Here is a 13473-nt window from a genome sequence, read left to right as displayed (position 1 = left end):
TTTTTTGAATATATGACGGTATTTCAAATTTTAGATATTAAATAATCACAAACATCATGTCAAGACCCCTTAAATCTACGTTCAAGTGCATGGACATGAAATCTTTTTTTTGGGTTCATTACTTTTCTGCTCTATTGTGTTTTGGCTCATTTTTAATCAAAATTAATCTAATTAATTTATCAATATTAATGTAAATTCAGTCAGTTCCATCTCAAGTGAATGTGAACAGTAGAAAAAAAAAAATGGTTGGGTATCAAAACGTTGGATCTGTCTCACAGTATAAACGCAGCCAAAAACTTCAGCTACATTAGAACAATATACATTAAGCTTCCATCACTAATGGATCTGATGTAAATATATTTCAAATTAATCTAAACTAACAACATTATTTATTAATGCATATAAATGACAACATTAAAAAAAACTGAATCAAACTGAGTGGAATTTTCCCATAAAACTCTCACCTGAGCTGTGAGATGTAGGGCAGACACTGGAGGAATCCCCTCACTTCACTCTCTTCATCTGTCCAGTCTATCACAGCTACTGGTTTCTTCTCTGTTTGGAGTTTCAGCACTTCTAGGAGGATGGAGCTCTTTCTCTCTGAGAGGTTTATCAAGACTGCAGGAGCTGACTGATAAACTGACTGTAATGCTGGAAGGACACTCCTGCCTGTTTGAGTCTCATAGTCTTTCACATGTGAGCTCAGATCTAGAAGAAAATCACAGTGCTGATACCCAGTCCACAAAGAACGATTATTAGGGAAATAAGTGTAGCTGCACACTGATGTTAACAGTTGAGTGTAATTTTCTTCTGTATTTGCATCAAACTCTGATGCTGAAACAAACAGATTCAGCAGAAACTTCACGGCAGCTTCTCTCTTCCTGTAGATTTCATAAAATCTGTGGACACACACACACACACACACACACACACACACACACACACACACACACACACACACACACACACACACACACACACACACACACACACACACACACACACACACACACACACACACACACACACACACACACACACACACACAATTATCACTTTATTGTCCAGTGTAGCAGAATATTTATATTGAAAAAAGTGACTCATTGAATTAGTAATTAATATAAAATCATATATGAACATAAGCTGGACTGATTTTTTTTCTCACAATGTAGTTTTAACGTGTTATAAATATAATCCTAAATTGAATATTTAGTAAATTAAGTATTTTTGTATAGCTTCTAACACATATTGAGTTGATATGAAGGTAAACCTGCGTCAGACAAAACGTTTCTACACTGTGTTTGTGTTCAGACTTGACAGAAAACATTTAATCTAGTCGAGTGCTGTTTTGTCCTGTTTCGTCAATTTTTTTTAGTCCAGTTGAAATTGTACTGGTTTGGTGTTTCTGAAGATGAATTAACAGGCAACAGATAATGTGACTGTATCTCGGCTTCATCCAGCATGTTAATCACACTACAATCGGCCTCGTCATTGTGCACTAACTGTGAAAGTCAAGGGTAATGTGTGATGTTTTTAATCCTGACAATATTTGATGATGTATTGTGTCATGTATAATTTGGACAGAGAGATGAGGATTGTATTGACTGCTTGACTATGCAGAAACACACTGTAGCTCGGTTACAACCGCATATATAAACGTACTGTGAGCTGCATGAAGCTGCTATAATAGAACAAAATCAATCTCTATAGACTGACTGAACAAGAGTGAGAGCAGGATTTGAACAACAGATCTACTTACAGCACGACTGTCATAAACAGAGCCGCTAAGACTGTGTCATAAGAACTAATCTGACCAACTAGCAATTCTTTTTTGGTAATCAGTCTTACTTTTCAGATTCAAATTACACCACTTTATATGTAACTGGTTTAAAACAGTTATTGATGACTAACTTGTAAGACTAGTTAAGTTTATGCCACCGTCCGCTGTGGTGTTGACAAAACCACACTTCAATTCAGTGTTTTCAATTCTGGTTCACAATCACATTTGTATTGTCTACCCAACATACACATTCATTTCATACATTTAATTGTGAGCACTAAATAAACAATAACGGGTGGTCTGTTCCCCATAAAACTCTCACCCGAGCTGTGAGATGTAGGGCAGACACTGGAGGAATCCCCTCACTTCACTCTCTTCATCTGTCCAGTCTCTCAGCTCTACTGGTTTCTTCTCTGTTTGGAGTTTCAGCACTTCTAGGAGGATGGAGCTCTTTCTCTCTGAGAGGTCTATGATCCAGACTGCAGGAGCTGACGGATAAACTGACTGTAATGCTGGAAGGACACTCCTGCCTGTTTGAGTCTCATAGTCCTTCACATGTGACCACAGATCCAGCAGGAGATCAGACTGATCAGAGTGACAGTTAGTATAGTTTTCACTGCAGGGGAAAGATGTGTAGCTGCACACAGATGTGAACAGTTGAGTATAATTTTCTTCTGTATCTGCATCAAACTCTGATGTTGAAACAAACAGATTCAGCAGAAACTTCACAGCAGCTTCTCTCTTCCTGTAGATAATGTCACAAAATCTGTGGAGACACACACATAATTATCACTTAATTGTCCAGTGTAGGAGAATATAAAATATTGAAAAAAGTGACTCAATGAATTATTATTAATTAATAGAAAAACATATATTAACATAAGCTGGTGGAGTGATTTTATTCACAATTCAGTTTTAACTCTTCATTCAGTTTATATTTCAGTATTGGTGGCTGGTTGTGTATAGAGTGATGTGTTATAAATATAATCCGAAATTAAATATTTAGTGAATAAAGTATTCTTGTATAGCTTCTATATTTTGGAATAAAAAAAAATGTTTGAGTACCGGCAACTTAATTTCCTTAAACCATTGATTTCAAATACATGTATTTGGCATATATTGAGCTGATATGAAGGTAAACCTGCGTCAGACAGACAGTTTCTACACTGTGTCTGTGATCTGACTTGACAGTAAACTCTTCATCTAGAGCTCCATTAAAGTCGCGTGCTGTTTTGTGTTTTATGTCACATCATCAGTAATCACATTTACACACAATGTTTTCACTGATCAAATTAATTGTATTTTGGAAATAAAAACACATTTTGATTTTGATGGCTCATGGCTGCAACACACTCGAAAAAAGTTGGGACAGAGGCAAAATAAAAGTGAAAAGATTTTAGAATATCCATATTAAATTATTTTGAAACAGTCCACAATATTCAGGTGAACTGGTAACAGGTGAGGGGATTGTGTTTGGGTATAAAAGGAGCATCTCAGTCTTCGCAAGCAAAGATGGGTCATGGCTCACCACTATGTGTCAAGAAAATTGCCAAACAATTCAAAAATCAAATTTCTCAATGTAAGATTGCAAAGAATTTAGGTCTTTCTTCATCTACAATATATAATATAAAGAAAAGATTCAGGGGATCCAGAGAAATCTCAGTCCGTGTAGGGCAAGGCAAGAAACGTAATGTGGCCTTTGAGCCTTCAGATGGCACTGCATAAGGCAGGGGCGGATCTAGTGATTTGGAGGCCCCAGGCAAAATATAGGAATGGGGCCCTATACAATTGCACACTTTACAACTTACAAACTTACAATTTTCACTGTTGTGATGATTGCTGCTGCACGACCCCTCCACCCCCACACATTTAAAATAGACTGAAGGAAATTATTACACACATAAGAATTATTTCAACCAAAAATGAAGTGTGTCTGTGTGGAAAGTACTGTGCATCTACTCGGTCCTTCACAGAAATGAGTGAGCACCATTTAAAACGATAAACATAATACGCACTGCTGCTCTGTATTTAATTATAACATCAGATGCATGATATTTTTCATTTGTAGATCAGTTTTTTATTTTTTTTTCAAATTCCAAAAAAATATATATTTTTTTTCTGTATGGTTATGTTAAATTGTTTTAATCAAAAAGCATGTCTAATTAATTGAAATTATGAAACTTGTTTAATTTAACAGCAATTTATTAAAAGTTCAATTAAAAATGTTTAAATTAAAATTAAAAATGGAATTTACTATTTAACACGGAATTTGTCAAATTTTGGATGAATAAATCCAATGCAAGTCAGCACACTTCAATCAAATCGCGATATGGACTAGGCCTACTAGTGTATGTGAATATTAAATGGCAAAAATGCTATTTAAATATGAATCCTGCATGTTTTATGTCTCTGTGTGAATGAATTGTGAAGGCGAGCGTCGCGTGTGCTGCAGTTGTAGGCTAAACGAAACCGCGCGTCTGAGCCATTCATTCCATTCATTCCGTTTTTATGAATGGATTCCGTGATCCTGTAAAATAAATATCTGTTATATGTATTTATTTGTCAACACTGACTCAACATTGTTTCAATGAATACATGCTATCTGGGTTGTTAATCTGTGTTTAAAATTAAGTGGTGCAACATAACTCAATATAAAATAAAACCCAGATCAACAGATCCTTGATTAGCGTTAAACTTAATTTAATCCTTATTGGTGCAACTCACCCAATAGTGTTTTTCACGTTAAGCGTTTTAAAAACGTCCTGCTGTTTTTACTGATTGAAATACTGCAGCAGGTGCTGTATATGGATCACAAGTGCCAAAAACTTACATCTTGTTCACATATTTTTGTTTTTAAGATGGACATTTGACAGGCTTGTGCTGCAGTTCTATGGCTGTTTTGCCCTCCAGTGCTAGCGACAGTCACGTGAATGAAAACTATGAATTCTGTTTCACAATCACATATATACTGTCTAACCAAAATGTATTCAGACACCTTCAACATGTTTTCACATTATCACAGTTTATTCGCTATAGTTTAGAAAATGGTAATAAAATATGACCAGAACTCAGAGTTAAACTGTGTCAGAACTAATTCATCTGGATAATGTCAGATGACTTTGATAGAAAGGTATGTAATGATTTACAATCAACCAATCAGCTGTCAGCTGTTCAAGTTTATGTTGCGTTTAGTATGTTAACATTCTTACATTTACATTTATGCATTTGGCAGACGCTTTTATCCAAAGCGACTTACATTGCATTCAAGGTACATATTTTACTTTTTTTTTCAGTTCTTGCTTTCCCTGGGAATCAAACGCATGGCCTTGACATTGCTAGCGCCACGCTCTATTGTTTGAGCTACAGAAAAGTTACAGGAAAGTTTCCCACAGTCATATTCTTGAATGTGACTGTGGGAAAACTGAATAGACTCATTCTTAAGTAATATCATCCTTTCTTTTCCAGATTTCAGAGAGCCCAAAGGAAAAGAGGCAGAAAGACAGATTTTTAAAACCTGAACCGTTGGACCACCTGTAGTTATAATGACATCAGACTTCTGAAGCTAATTTTATTTTTAAAGTTTGTAATGCTTTTGTCCTATTTCTCCCCCTTTATTTTGTTAAAGAATGTCTCTTTTATATATTTTTTTGTCATTGATTGTGTTAAACTGTTAAATAAAATAAATTGACTGAGCAGCTGGGAAGTTTATATTTGAAAAGGTTTCCCCCAAACTTTGAAATGGTCAGAAATTTGTTGACGAACCATTGAAATATAAATGTTGTTTCTACATTAACTTGGTATTTTATATTGATTCAGCATCCATGATGTAGAATCCATCATAGTGTAATGTTGACTCAATAACATTACCATTGATTTTTTTTGTTCACCAACATCAAATGTGGGTGCAAACGTGTTATTGAACTAACATAAGTTCATAGTTGATTCAATGATATTACCATTGATTTGTGGTTAAAATATCAGTATTGGTTCAACATTAACTGAGAGTGCAAGAGTGATGCTAAAGCAACATCATTCTGTAACGTTAATTCAATGTAATTGCCGTTGACGCATCAACACTGACTCAACATTGTTTCAATGAATACATGCTATCTGGGTTGTTAATCTGTGTTTAAAATTAAGTGGTGCAACATAACTCAATATAAAATAAAACCCAGATCAACAGATCCTTGATTAGCGTTAAACTTAATTTAATCCTTATTGGTGCAACTCACCCAATAGTGTTTTTCACGTTAAGCGTTTTAAAAACGTCCTGCTGTTTTTACTGATTGAAATACTGCAGCAGGTGCTGTGTATGGATCACAAGTGCCAAAAACTTGCATCTTGTTCATATATTTTTGTTTTTAAGATGGACATTTGACAGGCTTGTGCTGCAGTTCTATGGCTGTTTTGCCCTCCAGTGCTAGCGACAGTCACGTGACTGAAAACTATGAATTCTGTTTCACAATCACATATATACTGTCAAACCAAAATGTATTCAGACACCTTCAACATGTTTTCACATTATCAGTTTATTCGCTATAGTTTAGAAAATGGTAATAAAATATGACCAGAACTCAGAGTTAAACTGTGTCAGAACTAATTCATCTGGATAATGTCAGATGACTTTGATAGAAAAGTATGTAATGGATTACAATCAACACAACAAATCAGCTGTTCAATTTAAATACACAATTAGGTCAACCAATGACCAAGCAATGCTTTATTTTGTTGAGTCTTTGTTGTAAAAGGTCACATTAGCAATTCAATAAAAACACTTCAGCAAAACACGGTCAGGTCAAAGTGTCTGAATAATTTTGGTCTCAAATTCTTACCAATTTTACTGGTAGTCACTGTATGAAGAATTGTTGGGTATAATACATCACAGTTTATTTTGCTATCCTCACTTACATAAATGAACTATAGTGTCCTGCACCCACTAGTAAAAATCAAAAATGATATCTGGTGTCTGAAATTGTTTTGGTTGGACTGTTCTGTTTACCCAACATATACATTAATTTCATACATTTTATTGAGAGCACTGCATACAATAATCAAGCATGGGTGGTCTGTTCCCCATAAAACTCTCACCTGAGCTGTGAGATGTAGGGCAGACACTGGAGGAATCCCCTCACTTCACTCTCTTCATCTGTCCAGTCTCTCAGCTCTACTGGTTTCTTCTCTGTTTGTAGTTTCAGCACTTCTAGGAGGATGGAGCTCTTTCTCTCTGAGAGGTTTATGGTCCAGACTGCAGGAGCTGACTGATAAACTGACTGTAATGCTGGAAGGACACTCCTGCCTGTTTGAGTCTCATAGTCCTTCACTTGTGAACACAGATCCAGCAGGAAATCACAGTGATAAATCTGAAGCTCATCATAATAGTCATCATCATCAAAACAGATAAATGATTTGTAGCTGCACAGAGATGTTAACAGCTCAATGAAATTCTCTCCTGTAGTTGTAACACACTTTGAAGCTGCAACAGTCAGATTCAGCAGAAACTGAACACGTTTCTCCATCTCACAATCAAAAGCGTTTTCATGAATACTGTGGAGACAAAATGAGAATGTTAATGTCCAGAGCTGTATGTGATCCATCATATAAATGAGCAGTTCTTTTCCCCATATATTGTTTGTTATAGCGGAATCGTCTCGGTTACGTATGGTAACCCTCGTTCCCTGAAGGAGGGAACGGAGACGTACGTCGGTAATAACCGACGAATTGGGATCACTTCAGAGAGCCCCTATCAGCTTCGAGAACTTAAGAACAGGCCAATGAACAATTGGCGTGCGAGATTTGCATCTCGCGCTCCGCCCCGCGCCGCGGGTATAAACAGGAAGCGAGAGCATCGCACTGACGTTTTTCACTGAGGAGCCTAACCAGAGACCGGCCAGGCAGTGATGGAAGGAACTGTGGAGACGGGACGTACGTCTCCGTTCCCTCCTTCAGGGAACGAGGGTTACCATACGTAACCGAGACGTTCCCTTTCAGTCGGTCACTACGACGTACGTCGGTAATAACCGACGAATTGGGATCCCTATGGAAAACGCCACAGTTACTACCACTTCCAGCGCCCAGCGAGAGCCCCTCAGACCCCGTTCTGAAGCGGGCGGGAAGATTCACGCCAGAAGAGTCATACTGCTGTTCCGCAAGACCCATTCAGCAGACTTGATTGGATAACGCTGGGAAAGCGTGCCCGAAGGACGCTGCGGGAGCCACATCATGCCCGGAGGGAGTTACCATGTGGAAGAATACGTATGGGCTGGCCGTGGGCAGCACAACATACGGAAGTCCCAGGGGAGGCCCCGGCCTAATGCAGGCGGGGGACGACACCGTACTGAGACGGCAGAGAACTCTGCCAAGGGAAAGACACGAGCTCGCCGTAGGGAGCTGAACCGTGGAGATACACGTATGGGACCGCCGTAGGGGTCACGACATACGGAACCCAGCCTGACACAAGTTCCACCAAAGCATACGAGTGCCAGACCTGGCGTCGGACGCTCCGCAACATCCGACTGCCGAGGGGTGCGGAGGACTCAACAGGGTTCGCCAATCCTGGGGAACTCGACTGGAGAAAATAAGCGCACGTATCCGTTCCAGGGGAAGGGAATGGCGCAGCAAGCCGACACTAGAACGGGCACTTCAGTGAAGCTGACTATGGGAAGCGAGCACACGAGAAGCCACCGGCTCTACACGCAGGCTATAAAACCTAGCGAACGTGTTGGGTGTCGCCCAGCCCGCAGCTCTACAAATGTCTGTCAGCGAGGCGCCACGAGCCAGCGCCCAGGAAGAAGCAACACCCCTGGTGGAGTGAGCTCTAACCCCGAGCGGGCAGGGCACGTCTTGGGATTCATACGCCAAGACGATGGCATCCACTATCCAGTGGGCCATCCTCTGCTTGGAGACAGCCTTTCCCTTCTGCTGTCCTCCGTAACAGACGAAGAGCTGCTCTGAGGTCCTGAAGCTTTGCGTTCTGTCCACGTAAGTCCGGAGAGCACGGACGGGACAGAGCAAAGCTAGGGCTGGGTCTGCCTCCTCCGAAGGCAGCGCTTGCAGGCTCACCACTTGGTCCCGGAAGGGAGTAGTGGGAACCTTGGGCACATATCCAGGCCGGGGTCTCAGGGTTACCTGAGAATCACCCGGCCCGAATTCCAGGCACGAATCGTCGACCGAAAATGCCTGCAGGTCCCCTACCCTCTTAACTGAGGCCAATGCAATCAGGAGTACTGTCTTTAGAGACAAGATCTTAAGCTCTACTGACTGTAAAGGCTCGAAGGGCGCCCTCTGAAGTGCGGTCAGCACCAGAGTCAAGTCCCAAGAGGGTATAGAAGAAGGGCGAGGAGGATTTAATCTCCTCGCTCCCCTTAGGAACCTGACGATCAGATCATGCTTGCCTAAGGACTCACCATTAACGAGGTCATGGCTTGCGGTGATGGCGGCAACATATACCTTGAGGGTGGAGGGAGACAGCCTTCTCTCCAACCCGTCTTGAAGAAAAGATAGCACAGATCCGATCGAACATTTCCGGGGGTCTTCTCGGCGAGAAGAGCACCAGTCGACGAACAGGTTCCACTTCAACGCATAAAGCCGTCTCGTAGAGGGGGCTCTGGCGGAAGCGATGGTGTCGACTACCGCTTGCGGTAGGTCACCTAGAACCTCCGCGTCCCGTCCAGGGACCAGACATGGAGTTTCCAGAGGTCTGGACGCGGGTGCCATAGGGTGCCCCGTCTCTGAGACAGAAGGTCCTGCCTCAGAGGAATGGGCCAAGGAGGTGCTGTCGCGAGGAGCACTAGTTCCGGGAACCACGTCCTGTTGGGCCAGTACGGAGCTACCAAGAGGAGTTGCTCCTCGTCCTCCCTGACCTTGCACAGTGTCTGTGCAAGAAGGCTCACTGGGGGAAACGCATATTTGCGCAGAGCCCGGGGCCAGCTGTGTGCCAGTGCATCCGTGCCGAGGGTCCCCTCGGACAGGGAATAGAACAACTGGCAGTGGGTCGTGTCGTGGGCGGCAAACAGATCGATCTGTGCGGCCCCAAAGCGACTCCAAATCAGCTGGACCACCTGGGGGTGGAGTCGCCACTCTCCGGGAAGCACTGGCAACCGTGACAGCTCGTCGGCCGCACGGTTGAGCAGGCCCGGAATGTGGATAGCACGAAGGGACCTCAGATGCTTCTGACTCCACAGGAGGAGATGGCGGGCGAGTTGGGACAAACGGCGGGAGCGTAGACCACCCTGTTTGTTGATGTACGCAACGGCCGTCGTGCTGTCCGTCCGGACCAGAACGTGCTTGTCTTTGAGCGGCCCTTTGAGGCGGCTGAGAGCAAGACGAACTGCCAGCAACTCTAGGCAATTGATATGCCATTGCAGTTGGGGCCCCGTCCACAGACCCGATACTGCAAGCCCGTTGTACGTGGCACCCCACCCCGTGGGTGAGGCATCCGTGGAGACAACATGATGCCTGGACACTTGTTCTAGAGGCACTCCTGCCCGTAGAAACGAAGGGTCCGACCACGGGGTGAGGGTTTGGCGGCATCTCGGCGTCACTTGGACACGGAGGGACCCGCTGTGCCACGCCCATCTCGGGACTCGGTCGTGTAGCCAGTGCTGAAGCGGTCTCATATGGAGCAGCCCTAGCGGCGTTACTGCGGCTGCTGCTGCCATATGCCCCAGGAGCCTCTGAAAATGTTTCAGTGGAACCGCTGTACTGCGTTTGAGCGTACTCAAGCAGCTCAGCACCGACTGGACGCGCTCCTCTGTGAGGCACGCAGTCATGGCGACCGAGTCGATCTCCATCCCGAGAAAAGAGATCCTCTGTACGGGACAGAGTTTGCTCTTCTCCCAGTTGACCCGAAGACCCAACTGGCTGAGGTGCCGGAGCACCATGTCCCTGTGTTCGCACAACTGCTCCCGCGACTGGGCAAGAATCAGCCAGTCGTCGAGATAGTTGAGGATGCGAACACCACGCTCTCTCATGGGAGCAATGGCCGCCTCCGCGACTTTCGTGAAGACACGGGGCGACAGGGACAACCCGAAGGGTAGGACTTTGTACTGGTATGCCCGTCCGTCGAAAGCAAAGCGTAGAAACGGTCTGTGTCGAGGGAGAATCGAGACATGAAAGTACGCGTCCTTCAGGTCGATCGCTGCAAACCAATCCTGGGGACGGATGCATCTGAAGATGCGTTTCTGGGTTAACATTCGGAACGGCATCCTGTGGAGGGAGCGGTTCAGGTAACGCAGGTCCAGGATCGGTCGTAACCCGCCACCTTTCTTGGGTACAATGAAGTACGGGCTGTAGAACCCGGACTTCATATCGGCTGGAGGGACCGGCTCTATCGCGTCCTTCGCCAATAGGACAGCGATCTCCGCCTGAAGCACAGGGGCGCCCTCCTTCGGTATAGAAGTGAAGTGGACACCCCTGAACTTCGGGGGACGCCGGGCGAACTGAATCGCATAGCCGAGTCTGATGGTGCGGATGATCCAGCGAGACGGGTCGGGGAGCGCTAGCCAGGCCCCCAGAGACCGAGCAAGCGGGACCATCGGCACCACGGACGTACCCGGAGCGGGGCAGCGCAGCGGAACGCAGGGGCCCCAGGACGACATGGGAGTGGTCCGTGCAGGGGTCTGGGTCTGACACACGACCTGCATCCGCTGAGGGGACGGGCGAGCGTGGGGAGGCACTTTGTGTGCGTCCGCACAACCGACGCCCCCTGTTGGCGAGGAGAGAGGTGTCTGAGGGGTACGAGGCATGGTAGCGTCGCATACCGTCAGACGCGCTCTCTTGGCACCCAGAGATGTTAGAAACTGCTCTTTTATTGAAAATTTGGGTGCCACTGGCACTGGGGCCAGTGGCGGAACAGAAAATACAATGGGGTTCCCCCGGCCCTCCACCGGGGGAAGGAGTGGTGCTGCAGCCATCTCCCGAAGAGCAGTTTCCTCCATCTCTGGGCGGCCCGTCTCAGGGTCTCTTCCGACGGCGCTTGCCACCTGGCTTGGCAGCGGCCTGAGCGGGCTGGACGTTCTTCCCGCGACCGGCTCCACGCCCACGACCGGTGGAAGGCTGCTGCTGGGCTGGGGCGGGAGCGGGGGCGGCCGCAGGAGGACGTCCTCGGCGACGGGCAGGCGGAGGCGCTGCAGCCGGCGGCTGGGTGGAGGCAGCAGCGGGCCGCCGGTGCAGGATATGCTTGATGGCCTCCGTCTGCTTCTGGGCGGCCGAGAACTGCTGGGCGAAATTCTCGACCGCGTCGCCGAACAACCCGGCCGACGATATGGGGGAGTCCAGGAACCGGTTCTTGTCAGTCTCCCTCATGTCGGCCAGGTTGAGCCAGAGATGCCGTTCCTGGACCACTAAGGTGGACATCGCCTGACCCACGGAACGGGCGGTAACTTTCGTCGCCCGGAGGGCGAGGTCCGTCGCCGCCCGGAGCTCCCGGAGGAGCTCTGGGTCAGACCTACCCTCGTGCATGTCCATGAGTGCCTGGGCTTGGTGCACCTGAAGCAACGCCATGGCATGCAAGGCAGACGCGGCCTGTCCGCAGGACCTGTAGGCCTTCGCAGTTAGACTGGACGAAAACCTACAGGCTTTGGACGGGAGACGAGGATCACCACGCCACTCGGAGGCGGTCGCCGGACGCAGCTGCATCGCGACGGCGCGTTCGACTGGCGGGATCCTCTCGTAACCCTTGGCCTGTCCACCATCAAGGGTAGTGAGGAGGGAGGAGCCTCCAGGTCTGTTTCTGGCACTGAAGGGTGTCGTCCACGACCTGGAAAGCTCCTCATGCACCTCCGGGAAGAATGGCACTGGGGCGGGACGCTGAGAACCAGCGCGACCCCCCCCCAGGAACCAATCATCCAACCTAGAAGGTTCGGGACGTGGTGGAGGGTTCCACACAAGCCCGACCTTTTCGGCGGCCCGGGAAAGCATAGCCGTCAACTCAGGGTCCGACTTAGCCGTTGCCACTCTCCCAGAGGGAGGCAGTACAGCTGAATCCTCATCCTCTGAGGACTGGAACTCCCCCTCCGATGCTGCGATCGACATCTGCTCGTCCGCGGGCGCTCCGAAAGAGATGACTGGGCGCCCGTGGGCGGGACCAGCGATCTCTTCCGGTGGCGCCACCGGCAGCGGTGCTTGAGAGGGTTCAGGGACCTGCGTAGCTTGGACACTAGGCGGGTTTGGCCTGAACGTAATCCTCAGATCACCCCGGCCATCCGTCGAAGTAGGTCTATCCTGGTTAGGGATAGCTCTAGATCGAGGTATGGGGAGGGGGACTCCGCCTTCCCGAAGGTAGGAGAGTCTCGACCTAAGCACCGCAATAGTCATGTTCCCGCAGTGAGAACACGAGCTATTCACAAACGCTGCCTCAGCGTGCTGTAAGCCCAGGCACGTGATGCAGTGTGTGTGGCCGTCAGCGGGCGAGAGGGAACGACCGCATCCAGAAACGCACGGGTGGAATGACATCTTGAAAAAGACGCAGTGTCACACCCGTGTTGCTCTTTTTGTGAGGAAATCGCTCTTTTAAGAGAGTGCTGAAGCACCCAGGGAAACCGCGGCAACACACAGGGGATAGTGCAGCCTGTGTTTGCACTCAAAAGGAACGCCCACCGATACCAACAAGCTGTTTTTGCTGTGATAACAGCAGTTGTTCCTTGCAGCTTCGAGTTCGCGGTCCCGCTGGAAAGCGCCGTCACACCAACACACAC

At 46.6% G+C, this 13473-nt stretch overlaps 1 protein-coding gene across 20 annotated transcripts in view; it reads right to left on the bottom strand.

The window, feature by feature from the left end:
- LOC307130835 (uncharacterized protein) overlaps nt 1-13473 on the bottom strand; it is a 154349-nt gene that overhangs the window by 51874 nt on the left and 89002 nt on the right. For 19 of the 20 annotated variants that reach the window (XM_079824060.1, XM_079824065.1, XM_079824070.1 and 16 more), the window contains 3 exons: nt 6869-7324; nt 2103-2546; nt 465-899 (listed from right to left, as the gene is read on the bottom strand). In XM_079824060.1, the coding sequence (XP_079680186.1) occupies nt 465-899; nt 2103-2546; nt 6869-7324 (1335 nt within the window). The remainder of the gene's footprint in view (nt 1-464; nt 900-2102; nt 2547-6868; nt 7325-13473) is intronic. The other variant, XM_079824072.1, reaches the window with a different exon arrangement.

This window comes from Gobio gobio (assembly GCF_949357685.1).
Source record: "Gobio gobio genome assembly, chromosome: 8".
Classification (NCBI taxonomy): domain Eukaryota; kingdom Metazoa; phylum Chordata; class Actinopteri; order Cypriniformes; family Gobionidae; genus Gobio; species Gobio gobio.
The sequence above is the reverse complement of the archived record's forward strand: the minus strand, read 5'-3'. Positions and strand labels throughout refer to the sequence as shown.